At 32.1% G+C, this 19,747-nt stretch overlaps 3 protein-coding genes and 1 long non-coding RNA gene across 4 annotated transcripts; 3 read left to right on the top strand and 1 right to left on the bottom strand.

Annotated features, from left to right (window-relative positions):
• Positions 1–1,106: 1,106 nt before the first annotated feature.
• LOC148762949 (uncharacterized) lies at positions 1,107–1,903 on the bottom strand. The gene is made up of 2 exons (XR_016026263.1): positions 1,778–1,903; positions 1,107–1,611 (listed from the first exon to the last, which is right to left on the bottom strand). It is a non-coding gene; the product is annotated as an uncharacterized LOC148762949 (long non-coding RNA).
• On the top strand, positions 1,317–5,690 carry LOC18599862 (cellulose synthase-like protein E6). Its single transcript, XM_018121739.2, has 8 exons — positions 1,317–1,588; positions 1,761–2,082; positions 3,439–3,579; positions 3,656–3,787; positions 3,864–4,076; positions 4,206–4,430; positions 4,540–4,887; positions 5,031–5,690. Exons 1-8 carry the CDS (start codon positions 1,317–1,319, stop codon positions 5,577–5,579), a joined length of 2,202 nt encoding a protein of 733 aa, XP_017977228.2. The 3' UTR covers positions 5,580–5,690.
• A 1,911-nt stretch (positions 5,691–7,601) lies between these two features.
• Positions 7,602–12,719, top strand: LOC18599861 (cellulose synthase-like protein E6). Its single transcript, XM_088806079.1, has 8 exons — positions 7,602–7,940; positions 8,093–8,414; positions 10,255–10,395; positions 10,474–10,605; positions 10,682–10,894; positions 11,024–11,248; positions 11,358–11,705; positions 12,015–12,719. The coding sequence occupies exons 1-8, from the start codon at positions 7,669–7,671 to the stop codon at positions 12,561–12,563; spliced, it is 2,202 nt and encodes a 733-aa protein (XP_088662205.1). The 5' UTR covers positions 7,602–7,668; the 3' UTR covers positions 12,564–12,719.
• Positions 12,720–15,243: 2,524 nt separating this feature from the next.
• On the top strand, positions 15,244–19,670 carry LOC18599860 (cellulose synthase-like protein E6). The gene is made up of 8 exons (XM_018121740.2): positions 15,244–15,711; positions 15,864–16,185; positions 17,216–17,356; positions 17,456–17,587; positions 17,661–17,873; positions 18,020–18,244; positions 18,365–18,712; positions 19,023–19,670. The coding sequence occupies exons 1-8, from the start codon at positions 15,440–15,442 to the stop codon at positions 19,569–19,571; spliced, it is 2,202 nt and encodes a 733-aa protein (XP_017977229.2). The 5' UTR covers positions 15,244–15,439; the 3' UTR covers positions 19,572–19,670.
• Positions 19,671–19,747: the final 77 nt, after the last annotated feature.

Here is a 19,747-nt window from a genome sequence, read left to right as displayed (position 1 = left end):
GTCACGTTCAAACACCATCTTGAAACTATTTAAACGTTTCGAGGTATTCTTTACCGATGATAATGTTTTAACCAGGATATGAGCAAGATGTTGATGGCGTTCGACACTTTAGCAACACTCGCAATGCTCAATCTGTTCAGCATTAATTAATTCAAATTATCCTGAAACAACTAATTAATTAATTAATTCAGCCTTTTTTTTTAAAAAAAATATGATACTATGATAGTAGGTATTTGTTTAATGATGATTGGATCACAAAAAATGGAGAGTTGGAATCTAACTATACCTCTTGCAAAGGAATAGATCTTGACATATAAATATTAAAAAAAAATTACAATTTGTATTATTTTATTCATTTTATTTTTTATTTTTGATGATATTACAAGATAATCAGATATTTTCGACGAAGCTTTTTGTTAGAATTCTGACAAAAGATTAATGATTTTTTTAACGTGAATTGGTTAGGTCTCATGAGAGAGTGACGAATTAAATTATAGGTCCAACTCAAGGCTGTGTCATTTAATTAATGATGACTACAACTTATTTTGAATACCCCACGAATATAACTTTTCAGTCGGACTATCACTTTTTAAATTACGGTCCATATAGACAAGTTCTCGAGTCTCTTTTTTGTCTTAAAATATATAATCTTGAAAAAATTATAACATCAATTATTTGATTGTAACTTTAAAAATATACAGATATTGTTTTTTTGTCTATTTATATGTTTGAATGTTAAAAATTAAAAATGACCATAAAAAACATATGTGAAAAAGGAAAGACACAAATCAATCGTACATGGTGCTCGCATGCCAACCACTTTTAGTGCAATAAACATTTATATGTTAAGATTTATCCCATTCAAGGTAATGCATGTAATATTTTTATTTTAAAAAATTGAATTCAAAATATTTATTTTAAATAAATAAAAAATAATTAAATCAAACCACTTGTCGCACTTGAAAATTTGATTTATTAGTTGATATATTATTTTTTTATTTAAAAAATAAAATTTAAATTCATTTTTTTTAATTAAAAAAATAAATCACTTATCAAATTGTTATAAATTTAATATTTAATAGACGATGATAACGAAATATTATAAATATCTTTAAAGGCAATGGTTGTGATTTATCTTTCAAGAAAGTAATGAGCTTGAGGATGAACATCTAGTCACAGCATATGTTCTACATTATCCTCATTATTAGCGGCTGGTTCCTTTCCAATTTCCATGCATTAGTCTTCCTCATTGAAAGCATCAGTCCGCATCTTTCTTAGCACCTGTCTACACTAGTTGAGAGAGCTAGCTGCGAGGCATGGCAAAAGATGATTATGTTCCACTCTTCGAAACAAGGCCGGTTAAGGGACGGATCCTTTTCAGGCTGTTCGCAGCTTCCATCTTTGTGGGCATCTGCTTCATTTGTATCTACAGAGTAAGGTTTCTCCCAGAGGAAGGAAAAGTTGAGAGATGGACTTGGATTGGGTTGTTTCTTGCTGAGCTATGGTTCAGTTTTTATTGGTTTCTCACCGCAGTTTGTAGATGGGACTCTGTCTACCGTCTTCCTTACAAAGACAGGCTCTCTCAAAGGTATCTCGAACATATATCTTAAGCTATTCCAACAAGAAAAAGGAGCAAATTTAAGAAAAAAATAATAAATCAAAAGAATAAAGTTTATTTCGTTTCTGATAACTGCGTGTGTTTAATCATATCAGACTGTATTTTTTTATATACTTTGTTTTAATCTCTAACAATATAACAGATTCGATAAAGAACTACCTGGCGTAGATATATTTGTATGCACGGCGGATCCACTGATAGAGCCACCGAGCCTGGTGATCAACACAGTGTTATCAGTGATGGCTTATGATTATCCGCCAGAGAAGTTAAGCATATATCTATCAGACGATGGCGGGTCAGACTTAACGTTTTATGCCATGTTAGAGGCTGCAACTTTCTCGAAGCAGTGGCTGCCCTTTTGCAAGAAGTTCAAAGTAGAACCAAGGTCGGCCGAGGCTTACTTCAGGACGGCTTTTGAGCCGCGAGAAGATCCTGTCAAGGCCAGAGAGTGGCTTTCAGTAAGGGTAATTTAATTGGTTCACCTTTCTCACATCAACCACTGTTGAATGTTTGTCGTTTTGTGCAATATTGATGCACTGCTTCCATCTAAATTGGACTTCCTCCAAGAGTCCACTAATTTACTAGGATTTTATGTACCAAAATACTATTTTTATAATTTATTATATTAATTGACAACTTTAAAATTCCTATATATTATCAAATTAAAAAAATTAAAATTCTTGATATAAAGTCCTTTAAAAACAAAGTTTTTGTTTTACTCTCTAGTAAAAGTCAAAGGGATAAAAATATCTTGGGTTTAAAAACTACTATTTGCAATTTAATAATTAATCATTGACGTTTGAGTTTTATTCATTTGATCTTCGGGTGCTATCAAACAAAACCAACAGAGACCCCTAAGTTTATTAATTTGTTCTTTTCTCGTTATTATTATTAATTATTTTGTTTCCAAGCACAAAAAGTAGTCTTCATTTGACCTTAAGTATGTGTAAAACCGTGGCTGTCTGATGTTAATTCGTCCCAAAAAAGTGGGGTGAGATTGATAGATAAACTTGTTTTTTGTTTATTGTTTTACCGAAAAGAATTGGGTACATAGAAAGATAACGATGCATATACTTTTTTGGAAAATACTTTATTCCAATCACAAGAATATGATTTTTTTTTAAAAAAATCACATCAAAGAGGAATTGATTTTATTAAAATTTTTATTTGAAAATCTCTCTTGTGCGCGCGTGCGCCCACACACACACACATATATATATATATATTAAAGAAAAAAATGATTACTAAACCAAATTATTCCCAGGCCTAATATTTAAAAAAGTTTTTGAATTATTAATAAAAATTTAAATAAATTTTTATTCTTTTATTATGTTCAATCAAGCTCTTTATTTTTATTTCAAGCCTAATAAGCTCTTATCATTAATGGTTGATAAATTGTTTTTGATCAAAATGTCATTTATCATTTTATACGAGTGAAAATTTTACATGAATACATTAATATGTTACATCATCATCCATATTATAACATGTCACCTGTTATGTAATTAGTCAACTATTACTTGTAAAAATTTATTTAATTCCAAATAAAATATAAAAACTTGATTCAATGTAATAAAAAAATAAAAATTTATTTAAATTTTCTTAATTAATTTTTAATTATAATGATTTGTTATTTTGTAGCATAGCTAAATTTTTTACTTTCACACCTTACTTTTGCACATTTTTATTACTATCATTTTTTTTCTGTTCTTATCCAGATTCTAGGTATCACTATATCACTGTTACTATTGTTAAGGGTGTATATTATTTGCTCCAGCAGTTATATGTAAAAGGTGTGGGTTTTTTTCTTAATTATGCAGAAACTATACGAGGACATGAAAATGAGGATTGAAACCACCACAAAGTTGAACCGAATTCCTGATGACATTCGTAAACAACACAAAGGATTTCGCGAATGGGACTTTGTTTCAAGCAAACATGATCATCAAACCATTCTTCAAGTAATTAATTAAGCTTCTACAACTTGGTAATATACTTGAGCTTAGTTAGTTAATGGTGTTTTAATTAATTTCTTAGATCCTCATTGATGGGAGAGACCCCAATGCGGTTGATGTTGAAGGAAGGCCTCTGCCAACTCTTGTGTATTTGGCACGAGAGAAGAGACCCCAATTTCACCACCATTTTAAAGCTGGAGCCATGAATGCTCTTGTAAGTACCATTATAGCTAATTGTTTTCCTTTTTGTATGCCATTGAAACCTTTTCTTACAGTAGATAAATATATAGATCAGGGTATCATCAAGGATAAGTAATGGTCCAATCGTTCTCAATGTGGATTGTGATATGTACTCGAATAATTCAGAATCGATCAAAAATTCTTTATGCTTTTTCATGGATGAAGAGAAGGGAGATGAGTTTGCCTACGTGCAGTATCCTCAGAATTTCGAAAATCTCACCAAAAATGAATTGTATGGTAGTTCCTTCCGAGTAATAAATAAGGTAATCAAGCATAACAGAAATGCTTTACTCTAATTAATGTAATGCAAGCCGGTGATTGATCTAATAAGGAAGATTCTGATGATTTTTGTTTTCCTTCGATCTGTCTGTGATGGGTTATCAACAATCAAGTTGGAGCTTCCAGGACTTGACGCAAATGGAGGGCCATGCTATATTGGCTCTGGATGCTTTCACCGCAGAGAGGCTCTTTGTGGGAAGAAATATGACAAAGACTGTAAGGTTGATTGGAAGAGACTACATGAGAGAAAGGTTAAAGAAAGTGCAAGCGTCCTAGAAGAAACAGGTAAAGTTCTTGCATGCTGTACCTTTGAACAGAACACACAATGGGGAAAAGAGGTTCGTAATGCTCGTTCTCACCTACCTAAACATATGTACAAATAAGCACGTGCATGCACACAAACAGACAACTTTCCATAATAATAATGATATGAATATTTGGTTGCAGATGGGATTAACATATGGCTGCCCTGCGGAGGATGTAATTACAGGATTGACTATACAATGTAGAGGTTGGAAATCTATATACTTAATTCCTCAAAGAGAAGATTTCTTGGGAGTTTCTCCAACAACATTATTGCAGATGTTAATACAACATAAGAGATGGTCGGAAGGTCACTTACAAATATTCCTGTCAAGGTACTGCTCCCTGTTGTACGGACATAAAAAGATTCCTCTAAAACTTCGACTTGCATATTGTCCTTACAACTTGTGGGGCGCAAACTGCTTGGCAACGTTGTACTACGTTGCTGTGCCATGCCTTTGCCTGCTTAGAGCCATCTCATTGTTTCCTAAGGTATGAATCTCCTCACTGACAAACTTGCTCTTTGTGGGACTATTTTAGAAACAGCAAGCTGATGATTTGGAATCAATGTCACAATCAAATCTTTAAAACAAAAATATTTTCAAGTGAATAACCAAATCCTTTTTGACAATCAGACATCAAGCCTCTGGGTGCTTCCATTTGCATATGTTGCCTTTGCACACCGCGCATATAGCCTTGGAGAATTCCTATGGTGCGGAGGCACATTCCAAGGTTGGTGTAACGATCAAAGGATGTGGATGTTCAAAAGAACAACTTCCTACTTCTTTGGCTTCTTCGACACCATCTTGAAGCTATTAGGGTATTCAAAGGCAGCCTTTGTCATCACGGCCAAGATAGCTGACGATGAAGTCTTGAAAAGATATGAGCAAGAGCTGATAGAGTTCGGTGCTACTTCACCAATGTTTGATATTTTAGCAACACTTGCAATGCTCAATCTGTTCAGCAGCTTGGGGGCAATCAAGAAGGTCATCTTGGAAGCTGATCACTCCAAGGTTTTGGACCTATTTGGGTTGCAGATTCTCCTCTGTTTGCTTTTGGTTACTATCAACTTCCCTGTATACCAGGCACTCTTTTTCCGAAAGGACAATGGTAGAATGCCCAGTTCGGTAACTTACAAGTCCATCGTTTTTGCCTTGCTGGTCTGTACACTAGCCATGTATTAAATCACTACGGCAATGAAAAAAAGATAAAAGGGTACTTATTAGTTCCGTTTTCATTTTCAGAATAAGGTGTATTCTGAACTGAAATAATATATTGTTCTGTTTCATGTCTAAGGGTATGTTAAAATAAATGAATTTTACAATTTTTTTTAATTTCATTTTGATGTTATTGGTCTCACTATCAGGAAAACAATTCTGTATCATTTCGTTTTTCCAATTCGTATGAAAATTGAATTGATTCTGTAAAACAAAGAGAAAGTCTTATTTTTATCAAATAAAGCATTCCATGGTGTTTCTAAGGTAAAAATCATTTCTAAATTAAGGAATTCTATTTCTGTTTTAATTAGTAAGGGAAGCGAGATTCAAATTCATACTTTTTAAACAAAGAGATTATACATTAATTAATAAGTCAAATACTTGGGTGCTCATCATAATCTGCTTAAGCTATTAAATATGTAACATGTTACATATTACATATTACATATTAAATTATCATATGTTCAATATTTTCATTAGTAAAAGCATTTCTTTGGCTAAACCTATTAAATAATTAGTTAATCATTCTACTAAATTATTTTAGTTGTTTCCTCATCTTCATCCAAATTATTTATCCTATATGACAATAAATTAGTATGAAATTTGAGGGTGAGATGGGTGAATTAATGAATTCATAATTGAGATAATCCAATTTGCACTAATGAATTAGTCATGTCATGTTTGGATAAATAGTTGAAATAAAAGCATTAAGATAAATAGTATTTGATGATAACTCTACTACTTTTGACTGAGAAAAAAAATATTCGATGATTTTTTTTATAAATTTTTTTAACCAACTATTGCACTTTTAATTTATTTCTTGTAAATTCTAATTAAGCCATCACAACTTAAATAATTAATCAGTCAATGATATTCAAGCCATTTTGGTGATAGAATTTGGATAAGTTTGGAATATTAGGCGCATACATCAGAGTGGCAAAACCTTTTAGCCCCAAATTTCATCGTAGCATTAAAATAATAGGATGTGTAATTAAGTTTTGATTAATTATATAAATAATCACAGGAAAGGACAGTACTATTAGGTAGTGCTGTAGTGCATTTAGGTTTCTGTTTATCCTGTAATTAATTAATACTTAATATGGAAAAACTAATTAATTAATGCAATTTTTTTTTAAAAGATTGTAGTTCTGCCACCCAATAAAAATATGATATTATGATAGTATGTATTTTAATTAATGATGATTGGATTAGAAAAATGGGGAGATGGAATCTAACCATTTGTTTTCCTTTTAAGATATTTTACATCTCTTGTAAAAGAATAGATCTTGCCATATAAATATTCAAAAAAAATTACAATTTGTATTATCATAATAGTTTTATATATTTTTTTTGAAATAATAGATGCTTTCGACTGCTTTTTAAAAAAAATACTTTCATTAAAATTCCAATAAAAATGAATTTTTTCTTAGTGTGCACTTAGGTCTCATAAGAAAGCGACGAATTAAATGATAGGACCAAACCAAGGCTGTGTCATTTAAAAAATGATGTCTACAACTTATTTAGGCTACCCCATGAGTATGATTTTGAATCGACCTCTCACTTTTTAAATTGCTAGTTCAAATAGACAAGTTCTTGAGTCTCCTTCTTGCCTTAAAATTTTTTTAAAAAATTCCTTTAATTAAAGTAAATTGAATTTATTGATTAAAAAAGTAAATTGAATCCGTCTTTATTAAAATTTTTTTGAAATTTTCGTATATACTTTTGATGAATTTTTTTATTTTAACCTGAAATTATGGTTTAACCTTTCAAATGTACCGATATTATGTTTTTTTGTCTATTTATTTGTTTAGAATATTATAATTGAAATTAATATATAAAATTTTTATGAAAATAAAACAAACCCATGGTTCTTTAATATCAAAAATTAAAAATGACCATGAAAAATATATATGAAGATGAAAGACAATAAATCAATAAATAGTAAGCCGAAACACGTTGCTCTCATGTCAGCCACTTTTAGTGCTATATAGACTTTTATATGGTACGATTCATCACATTCACCATCCACACTAGTTGAGAGAGCTGGCAGGGAGGCATGGCAAAGGATGATTATGTTCCGCTCTTCGAAACAAGGCCGGTTATGGGACGGATCCCTTTCAGGCTGTTTTCAGCTTCCATCTTTGTGGGCATCTGCTTCATTTGTATCTACAGAGTAAGGTTTCTCCCAGAGGAAGGAAAAGTTGAGAGATGGACTTGGATTGGGTTGTTTCTTGCTGAGCTATGGTTCAGTTTTTATTGGTTTCTCACCACAGTTTGTAGATGGAACTCTGTCTACCGCTTTCCTTACAAAGACAGGCTCTCCCAAAGGTATCTCATACATATAGAAGTTATTTTAACAAAAAACTAGTTAATTCCAGAAAAATTGAATGAAGTTTATTACGTATTTTATAATTGTACGTGTTTAATTTTATCTGAGTATATTTTTTATCAGCTCGTTTTAATCTCGGACAAAATAACAGGTTCGAAAAAGAATTACCAGGGGTAGACATATTTGTATGCACAGCGGATCCATTGATAGAGCCACCAAGCCTGGTGATCAACACAGTGTTATCAGTGATGGCTTATGATTATCCGCCAGAGAAGTTAAGCATCTATCTATCAGACGATGGCGGGTCAGACCTAACGTTCTATGCCATGTTAGAGGCTGCAACTTTCTCAAAGCAATGGCTGCCCTTTTGCAAGAAGTTCAAAGTAGAACCAAGGTCGCCCGAGGCTTACTTCAGGACAGCTTTTGAACCAGTAAATGATCCCGTCAAGGCCAAAGAGTGGCTCTCAGTAAAGGTAATTTAATTGTTTCACTTGTCTTACATCAACCACTGTTGAATGTTTGCTTTTTGCGGTTTTCTGCAATTATTGTTGCATTGTTTCATCTAAATTGGACTTCCTCCAGTACTCTACTAATTAATTACGATTTTTGTACCAAAGTACTATTTTTATAATTTGTTATATTAATTAACAACTTTCAGGTTTCCATTGAGTAATTACTTAATAATTTTTTTTTGAAAGGTAGTAATTGCTTAATAAATTAATTTTTTGTGATTGAAAATTTATATTACTTGCTTCCATCTTATTTTCTTTGTCTATCTTTTTCTTTGGAATGCTCTAATATAAAATTTTATATTTTTATATTATAAATTTTTTTAATGTCTTTTGAAGAATTTTTTTCACATTAAAAAGCATTGCAAACCAATACTCCATATATTATCAAATTAAAAAATTAAAATTCTTAATATAAAGTCCTTTAAAAACAAAGTTTTTGTCTTACTCTCCAATAAAAGTCAAAACCGACAACAATATCGTGGGTTTGAAAATTACTATTTGCAATTTATTAATTAATCAGTGACTTTTGAGTTTTATTTATTAGGATATTTTGATCTTCGGGTGCTACCAAACAAAACCAATAGGGACCCCTATATATTAATATCTTTTGATGATCCGAGTAGCACCAACTACTAATGCTTGTTTTGTTTAAGTTTATTAATTATTATTATTACGTTTTTTGTTTTCAAGCACAAAATGTCTTTGTTTGACCTTAAGCATGTGCAAAACAGTGTTTGTCTCATGTTAATTTGTCGAAAAAAATGAGGTGAGATTGAGAGATAAACTTGATTTTTATTTATTTTTTACCAAATAGAATTGGGTACATAGAAAGATAACTATATACTTTTTTTTTTGGAAAATACTTTATTTGAATTATAAGAATATAATATTTGTTTAAAAAGAAAAATCACAACAAAACAAAACGATTTGGTTAAAAATTTTATTTGAAAATGATGCATATATATGTAAGGAGAGTGATGATTTGGATATCCAATCTTTATTCTATTAAAGAGGATAATTATTACTAAACCAAATTATTTGGAAGTATAATATGTAAAAAATTTTTTGAATTATAAATTTAAATAAATTTTTATTTTTTATTATGTTTAATTAAATTTTTTATTTTTTTATATTTATGTGACGTTGACATGTTACATTATTATCTATTATGACATGACAACATGTTATATCATGATCACATGGTATAAAATAATAAAAAACATTTTGATTAACAACAACAATTAATCAATCATTAGTTATAAGAATTTATTTAATTTAAAATAATAATATAAAAGTTTGATTGAATGTAATAAAAGAGAAGTTTATAAAAGTATAATAATCTGTTGTTTTGTACCATAGAGCTAAATTTTTTACTTTCTTACTTTTTTTTTTTTTAGATTTTATTAACCTCAATCATGCATATTTCAAGTCTCTTACTTACTACAATAGACTTTTCATGACACATTGACATGGTTCGAATATTGAAAACCTGTACACTTACAAAAGAGAATGCACAAAAAGCCATTGACAGTGAATATTATGTATGCTAAACTTCTAACCTAATTCGCAAGAAGAGTTTTAGAGCTGCTTGCCCCTAAGCAAATGGATGAACATAGCAGTGTTACAAAGAGAATATCTCGATCAAAAAATAAGGCACATCCTTGGTCGAAACGAAAACACAGATCCTACTAATGAAACAAACAAAAAACCAGAGACAAACTTTCTTACTATTGTTAAGTATATATTATTTGCTCCAGCATTTATATGTAAAAGGTAAGCATCTTTTTTCTTAATTATGCAGAAACTATACGAGGACATGAAACTGAGGATTGAAACCACCACCAAGTTGAACCGAATTCCTGAAGACATTCGTAAACAACGCAAAGGATTTCGTGAATGGGATTTTGTTTCAAGCAAACATGATCATCAAACCATTCTTCAAGTAATTAATTATGCTTCGATAACTTAGTAAAATACTTGAGCTTAGTTTTAATTGCTGGTGTTTTAATCAATTTCTTAGATCCTAATTGATGGGAGAGACCCCAATGCGGTTGATGTTGAAGGAAGACCTCTGCCAACTCTTGTGTATTTGGCACGAGAGAAAAGACCGCAATTTCACCACCATTTTAAAGCTGGAGCCATGAATGCTCTTGTAAGTACCATTATAGCTAATTGTTTTCTTTTTCATATGTTATTGAAACCTTTTTTTACGGTGGATAAATATATAGATCAGGGTATCATCAAGGATAAGTAATGGTCCAATCATTCTCAATGTGGATTGTGATATGTACTCGAATAATTCAGAATCGATCAAAAATTCTTTATGCTTTTTCATGGATGAAGAGAAGGGAGATGAGTTTGCCTACGTGCAGTATCCTCAGAATTTCGAAAATCTCACCAAAAATGAATTGTATGGTAGTTCCTTCCGAGTAATAAATCAGGTAATCAAGCATAACAGAAATGTTTTACTCTAATTAATTTAATGCAAGCCGGTGATTGATCTAATAAGGAAGATTCTGATTATTTTTGTTTTCCTTCCATCTGTCTGTGATGGGTTATCAACAATCAAGTTGGAGCTTCCAGGACTTGACGCAAATGGAGGGCCATGCTATATTGGCTCCGGATGCTTTCACCGGAGAGAGGCTCTCTGTGGGAAGAAATATGACAAAGACTGTAAGGTTGATTGGAAGAGACTAAATGAGAGAAAGGTTAAAGAAAGTGCAAGCGTCCTAGAAGAAACATGTAAAGTTCTTGCAAGCTGTACCTTTGAACAAAACACACAATGGGGAAAAGAGGTTCGTAATGCTCTTTCTCACCTACCTAAACACATGTTCAAATGAGCACGTGCACGCACACAAACAGACAACTTTCCATAATAATAATGATATGAATATTTGGTTGCAGATGGGATTAACATATGGCTTCCCTGCGGAGGATGTAATTACAGGATTGAGTATACAATGTAGAGGTTGGAAATGTATATACTTAAATCCTCAAGGAGAAGCTTTCTTAGGAGTTGCTCCAACAACGTTATTGCAGACGTTAATACAACATAAGAGATGGACGGAAGGTCACTTGCAAATATTCCTGTCAAGGTATTGCTCCCTGTTGTATGGACATAAAAAGATTCCTCTAAAACTTCGACTTGCATATTGTCCTTACAATTTGTGGGCTGCAAACTGCTTGGCAACGTTGTATTATGTTGCTGTGCCATGCCTTTGCCTGCTTAAAGACATCTCCTTGTTTCCTAAGGTATGAATCTCCTCACTGACAAACTTGCTCTTTTTTGTACTATTTTAGAAACAGCAAGCTGAATTTGGAACCAATGTCACAATCAAATCTTTCAAACGAAAATGATTCCTTTAGCATTATCATCATTCTTAATATGCTTTCTAAATTTCCAGCACTCAACTTTTTCAATTAAATTTGTCAAATCTTTATTTGGCAATGCATTTGCGACTAAATGCAGCTCAATTGCAATGTCAAACGAGCTTTAAACATAACACATCCACGGAGTTTGTAAATTTGCACATGAATAACTAAATCATTTTTGACAATCAGACATCGACCCTCTGGGTGGTCCCATTTGCATATGTTGCCTTTGCACACCGCGTCCATAGCCTTGGAGAATTCCTATGGTGCGGAGGCACGTTCCAAGGTTGGTTTAACGATCAAAGGATGTGGATGTTCAAAAGAACAACCTCCTACTTCTTTGCCTTCTTCGACACCATCTTGAATTTATTAGGGTTTTCAAAGGCAGCCTTTGTCATCACGGCCAAGGTAGCTGACGACGATGTCTCGAAAAGATATGAGCAAGAGCTGATAGAGTTCGGTGCTACTTCACCAATGTTTGATATTTTAGCAACACTTGCAATGCTCAATCTGTTCAGCAGCTTGGGGGCAATCAAGAAGGTCATCTTGGAAGCTGATCACTCCAAGGTTTTGGACCTATTTGGGTTGCAGATTCTCCTCTGTTTGCTTTTGGTTACTATCAACTTCCCTGTATACCAAGCTCTCTTTTTCCGAAAGGACAATGGTAGAATGCCCAGTTCGGTTACTTACAAGTCAATTGGCTTTGCCTTGCTGGCCTGTACACTAGCCATGTATTAAATTACTACGACAACGAAAAAAAGATAAAAGGGTACTTATTAGTTCCGTTTTCCTATCCAGAATTTTCTGCATAAGGTGTATTGTGAACTGAAATAATAGATTGTTCTGCTTCAAGTCCAAGGGTATTTTAAAATAAATGAATTTTACAATCTTTAATTTCATTGTGATGTTATTGGTATTACTATCAGGAAAACAATTCCATAATTTCATTATTCCAATTCCTGTGAAAATTAAAACGATTCTATAAAACAAAGAGAATGTCTTATATTTATCAAATATAGCACTCCATGGTGTTTCTAATGTGAAATCATTTCTATGTTAAGGAACTCTACTCCTGTTTTATAATTTGTTTCATTTCTTAGGCTATTAAATATGTAACATGTTACAAATTACATATTAAATTATCATATGTTCAATATTTTCGTTAGTAAATAATGAAGGATATTTTTCCATTTGGTTTGACTTAATGATTTGCTTTCCTTAATCGTAGGCCCAATTATAAGGCATTACCTTTATTTAGACAATATATTTCATCGTATAGATTGTTTTTCTTTTTATATTAATGCTGTAACTTGTATATAAACAGATGAGTGCTTATCAATAAAACCATTCCAAGAAAGCATGCAAACTCTTCAGTAAAAGCACTTCTTTGACTAAATCTATTAATTAATTAGTTAATCATTCTACTAAATTATTTTAATTGTCTCATCATCTTCATTCCAAATTCTTTATCCGATATGACAATAATTCAATGTTAAATTTGAGGGTGGGATGGGTGAATTAATGAATTCATAATTGAGATAATCCGATTTGCACTAATAAATTAGTCATGTCATGTGTGGATAATATAGTTGAAATAAAAGTATTAAGATAAATAGTATTTGATGATTTTTTTCAATAATTTTTTTTAACCAACTATTACAATTTTATTTATTTCTTGTAAATTCTTATTAAGCCATCACACTTAGATAATTAATCAGTCAATGATATTCAAGCCATTTTGGTGATAGAATTTGGATAAGTTTGTAATATTAGGCGCATACATCATAGTGGCAAAACTTTATAATTAAATTTGTATTAATTATATAAAAATCACAGGAAAGGACAGTAGTAGTAGGTAGTGCATTAGTTTTCTAATTATCCTGTAATTGATTCAAATTTAATCTGGAAAAACTAATTAATTAATGCAATTTTTTAAAAGATTGTAGATCTGCAACCCAAAAGAATAACATACTATGATCGTACGTATTTATTTAATGATATTGGATTAGAAAAATGGGGAGTTGGAATCTAACCATCTGTTTTTCTTTTATGATATTTTTAATCTCTTGTAAAAGAATAGATCCTGACATATAAATGTTAAAAAATATATTACAATTTGTATTATTATAAACGTTTTGTTCTTTTTGGTAACACTCTAGAATAACAGATACTTTCGACTGCCTTTAAAACAAACAAATACCTTTGACGAAATTTTCTATTAAAAAAGAAATGTTTTTCTTAATATGCATTGGTTAGGTCTCGTAAGAAAGCGACCAATTAAAGAATAGGACCAAACAAAGGCTGTGTCATTTAATTAATGATGTCTACAACTTAGTTTTGGCTACCCCATGAATATGATTTTGAATCAAACTCTCACTTTTTAAATTGCTGGTTCAAATAGACAAGTTCTCAATTCTCCTTCTTGCACTAGAAATATTTTTGAAATCCCTTTAAATTAAAGTAAATTGAATTCATTGGTAAAAAAAAAAAGTATATTGAGGTTCAACGTCAAGCAGATCTTTTACATGTCTTTGAGTAGTGTGGAGATTGATTGTTATGGGAATAAGGTTGGAAGAGAGACTACCTGGTGGCAACCCTGCGACTCGAGAGGAGTAGTGTGAATTTGAGAAGGCTTCTGCACTCTCTAACCTTGTTGCTGCTGCCAACCATAAAAACTCATTTCACAGGTTTGGAAGTCCATCTCTGGTTGAGCTCTGGACCCAGACTAATGATTCTATGTGATTTATCTGTGCGTGACTCTGCTTGTGTGAGTGATACTGGCAATTCTTATTGAAGGATTTGCTTTTAACAGGGTTCATGAGTTATGTCGAGTTAATGCTTTTTGTGAGGCTGAATTTTGGCCTGATTGTGTATCGATAGGTACTAGGAATTTTTTGATATAGGGAAGCTTTTGTGCAGATGGGGTGTTCAGACTGATGGCCTTGATTTTGGGATGATATGTGCATATTCATATATAGCATCTTAAAATCAGGCGAAACTTTTGTACCGATCCAGGGAACACTTGATTCCATGCTAAGTAATGAAACCCTTAATTTAAAAAAAAAAAAATTAAAAATTAAAAATTAAAAATTGCCACAAAAAATATATATGAAAAGGAAGCCGTAACATGGTGCTCACATGCCAGCCACTTTCAATGTTATATATTGACATTTATAGGTTAGCATTCATCCCATTCAAGCTAATACATGCAATATTATATTTTATTTAAAAAATTGGGTTTAAAGTCTTTCTTTTGAATAAAAAATAGAAAAAAGAATACGATTAAATTGAACCAATTATCAAATTGTTACAGATTTAGTATTCGATTGTGGATGACAACGAAATATTACAAATAACTTTTAAAGGCAACGGTTGTAGTTTATCTTTTAAGAAAGTAATAAGCTTTGAGTGATGAACATCTAGACAAAGCACAAGTTCGAACAAATTCATTGAATACCAAGTCTCATCATCCCTTATTTAAAAATCTCTATTCTACATCAACCCCATTGTTACCTGTTGGTTCCTTTCCAATTTCCATTCACTCTTCCTCATTAAAATCATCAGTCCGCATCTTTCTTAGCACCCATCTGCACTAGTTGAGAGAGCTGGGAGGCATGGCAAAAGATGATTATGTTCCACTCTTCGAAACAAGGCCGGTTAAGGGACGGATTCTTTTCAGGCTGTTTGCAGCTTCCATCTTTGTGGGCATCTGCTTCATTTGTGTCTACAGAGTAAGGTTTCTCCCAGTGGAAGGAAAAGTTGAGAGATGGACTTGGATTGGATTGTTTCTTGCTGAGCTATGGTTCAGTCTTTATTGGTTTCTCACCACAGTTTGTAGATGGAACTCTGTCTACCGGTTTCCTTACAAAGACAGGCTCTCTCAAAGGTATCTCATACATATAGAAGTTATTTTAACAAAAAACTAGTTAATTCAAGAAAAATTGAATGAAGTTTATTACGTATTTTATAATTGTACGTGTTTAATTTTATCTGAGTATATTTTTTATCAGCTCGTTTTAATCTCGGACAAAATAACAGGTTCGAAAAAGAATTACCGGGAGTAGACATATTTGTATGCACAGCGGATCCATTGATAGAGCCACCAAGCCTGGTGATCAACACAGTGTTATCAGTGATGGCTTATGATTATCCGCCGGAGAAGTTAAGCATCTATCTATCAGACGACGGAGGGTCAGACTTAACGTTTTATGCCATGTTAGAGGCTGCAACTTTCTCAAAGCAGTGGCTGCCCTTTTGCAAGAAGTTCAAAGTAGAACCAAGGTCGCCCGAGGCTTACTTCAGGACAGCTTTTGAACCAGTAAATGATCCTGTCAAGGCCAGAGAGTGGCTTTCAGTAAAGGTAATTTAATTGTTTCACCTTGTCTTACATCAACCATTGTTGAATGTTTACCGTTTTGTGCAATTATTGATGCATTGTTTCCATCTAAATTGGACTTCCTTCAATGCTCTACTCATTAATTACGATTTTTTGTACCAAAGTACTATTTTTATAATTTGTTATATTAATTAACAACTTTCAGTTTTCAATTGAGTAATTAGTTAATAAATTAATTTTTTGTGCAGTTCCAATTTTTTATCAAAAATTTATTTTACTTGCTTCCATCTTATTTTCTTTGTCTATCTTTTTCTTTGGAATGTTCTAAAATAAAATTTTCTAATATTTTTATATTTTTATATTATAATTTTTTTTATGTTTTATAAAGAATTTTTTTCACATTAAAAAGAATTGAAAACCAATACTCCATATATTATAAAAAAATTAAATTATTAATATAAAGTCCTTTTAAAACAAAGTTTTTGTCCTACTCTCCAATAAAAGTCAAAGGAATAAAAATATGTAGGGATGAAAAATTACTACTTGCAATTAATTAAGTAATCAGTGACGTTTGAGTTTTATTTATTTGGATATATATTTTGATCATCGGATGCTAATATATACATGAAGAGTGTATTTTTAAAATTTTAAATAAAATTTTATTATTTTATTATATTTAATTAAGCTTTTTAATTTTATTTTATACTCACATGACACTAATATGCACAGAATATAAAAATATCGCATGATCATATTAAAATATCACATCATCATTTATGATAATATGTTTGCATGTGATGTTATTGTTGTAACATAGAATAACAAATTACATTTTAACCAACAACAGTTAATCGATCATTAGTTATAAAAATTTATTTATTTCAAAATAAAAATATAAAAACTTAATAATATAATAAAAAATTTACAAAAATATAATAATTTGTTGTTTTGTACTAGAGAGCTACATTTTTACTTACTTACTATTGTTAAGTATATATTATTTGCTCCGGTGTTTATATGCAAAAGGTGAGGATCTTTTTTCTTAATTATGCAGAAACTATACCAGGACATGAAATTGAGGATTGAAACCACCACCAAGTTGAACCGAATTCCTGAAGATATTCGTAAACAACACAAAGGATTTCGTGAATGGGACTTTGTTTCAAGCAAACGTGATCATCAAACCATTCTTCAAGTAATTAATTTCATAAACTCCTAATTAATTATGCTTTGATAACTTAGTAATATACTTGAGCTTAGTTATAAGTTATTGGTGTTTTAATCAATTTCTTAGATCCTAATTGATGGGAGAGACCCCAATGCTGTTGACGTTGAAGGAAGACCTCTGCCAACTCTTGTATATTTAGCACGAGAGAAAAGACCCCAATTTCACCACCATTTTAAAGCTGGAGCCATGAATGCTCTTGTAAGTACCATTGTAACTAATTGTTTTCCTTTTTGTATGTTATCGAATGACCTTTTTTACGGTGAATAAATAGATTAGGGTATCATCAAGGATAAGCAATGGTCCAATCATTCTCAATGTGGATTGCGATATGTATTCAAACAATTCAATGTCAATCAAGGATTCTTTATGCTTTTTCATGGATGAAGAGAAGGGAGATGAGTTTGCCTACATACAATATCCTCAGAATTATGAAAATCTCACCAAAAATGAATTGTACAGTGGGTCCTTCCGAGTAGCAAAAAAGGTAATTAAGCATAATAGAAATGTTTTACACAAATTAATGTAATAAAAACCAGTGATTGATCAGCGATTCTGATGATATATATATATATATATATTTATTTTTTTTTTTTTCTTGGATCTGCCTGTGATGGGGTATCAACAATCAAGTTGGAGTTTCCAGGACTTGATGCAAATGGAGGGCCATGCTATATTGGCTCCGGATGCTTTCACCGGAGAGAGGCTCTTAGCGGGAAGAAATATGACAAAGGCTGTAAAGTTGATTGGAAGAGACTAAATGATAAAAAGGTTGAAGAAAGTGTAAGCGTCCTAGAAGAAACATGTAAAGTTCTTGCAAGCTGTACCTTTGAACAGAACACACAATGGGGAAAAGAGGTTCGTGACGCTGTTTTTCACATACCTTAACATATAGAGTGATAAGCATGTGCACGCATACAAACACAATATATAGATAACTTTCATATATATAATAATAATAATAAATTTTGGTTGCAGATGGGTTTGAAATATGGCTGCCCTGTGGAGGATATAATTACAGGATTGAGTATACAATGTAGAGGTTGGAAATCAATCTACTTAAATCCTCAAAGAGAAGCTTTCTTAGGAGTTGCTCCAACAGCATTATTGCAGATGTTAATACAACATAAGAGATGGTCGGAAGGTCACTTACAAATATTCCTGTCAAGGTACTGCTCCCTGTTGTATGGACATAAAAAGATTCCTCTAAAACTTCGACTTGCGTATTGTCCTTACAATTTGTGGGCCGCAAACTGCTTGGCAACGTTGTACTATGTTGCTGTGCCATGCCTTTGCCTGCTTAAAGACATCTCCTTGTTTCCTAAGGTATGAATCTTATCACTGACAAACTTGCTCTTTTTTGTATTATTTTAGAAACAGCAAGCTCAATTTGGAATCAATGTCACAATCAAATCTTTCAAACGAAAATGATTCCTTCAGCATTATCATCATTCTTAATATGCTTTCTAAATCTCCAGCACTCAAACTTTTTCAATTAAATTTGTCAAATCTTTATTTGACAATGCATTTTAGACTAAATGCCGCTCAATTGCAATGTCAAACGAGCTTCAAACATAACACTTCCATGGAGTTTGTAAATTTGCACATGAATAACTAAATCATTTTTGACAATCAGACATCAAGCCCCTGGGTGCTCCCATTTGCATATGTTGTCTTTGCACACCGCGTCCATAGCCTTGGAGAATTCCTATGGTGCGGAGGCACATTCCAAGGTTGGTATAACGATCAAAGGATGTGGATGTTCAAAAGAACAACCTCCTACTTCTTTGCCTTCTTCGACACCATCTTGAAGCTATTAGGGTATTCAAAGGCAGCCTTTGTCATCACGGCCAAGGTAGCTGACGACGATGTCTCGAAAAGATATGAGCAAGAGCTAATAGAGTTTGGTGCTACTTCACCAATGTTTGATATTTTAGCAACACTTGCAATGCTCAATCTGTTCAGCAGCTTTGGGGCAATCAAGAAGGTCATCTTGGAAGCTGATCGCTCCAAGGTTTTGGACCTATTTGGGTTGCAGATTCTTCTCTGTTTGCTTTTGGTTACTATCAACTTCCCTGTATACCAAGCACTCTTTTTCCGAAAGGACAATGGTAGAATGCCCAGTTCGGTTACTTACAAGTCCATTATTTTTGCCTTGCTGGCCTGTTCACTATCCATGTATTAAACCACTACGAGAATGAAAAAAAGATAAAAGGGTGCTTCTTAATTCCTCTTTTCTTTCCAGAATTTTGTGCATGAAGTGTATTCTGAACTGAAATAATAGATTGTTTCATGATTTTAAATTTAATCAAATGAAATTTATAAATTTCATCAAATCACCAGTCAAGATAATCTTCTTCG

The sequence above is a fragment of the Theobroma cacao genome, chromosome 5 (assembly GCF_053813885.1).
Source record: "Theobroma cacao isolate CCN51 chromosome 5, ASM5381388v1, whole genome shotgun sequence".
Classification (NCBI taxonomy): Eukaryota; Viridiplantae; Streptophyta; class Magnoliopsida; order Malvales; family Malvaceae; genus Theobroma; species Theobroma cacao.
Note: the sequence above shows the minus strand (reverse complement) of the source record. Positions and strands in the feature narration are given on the sequence as shown.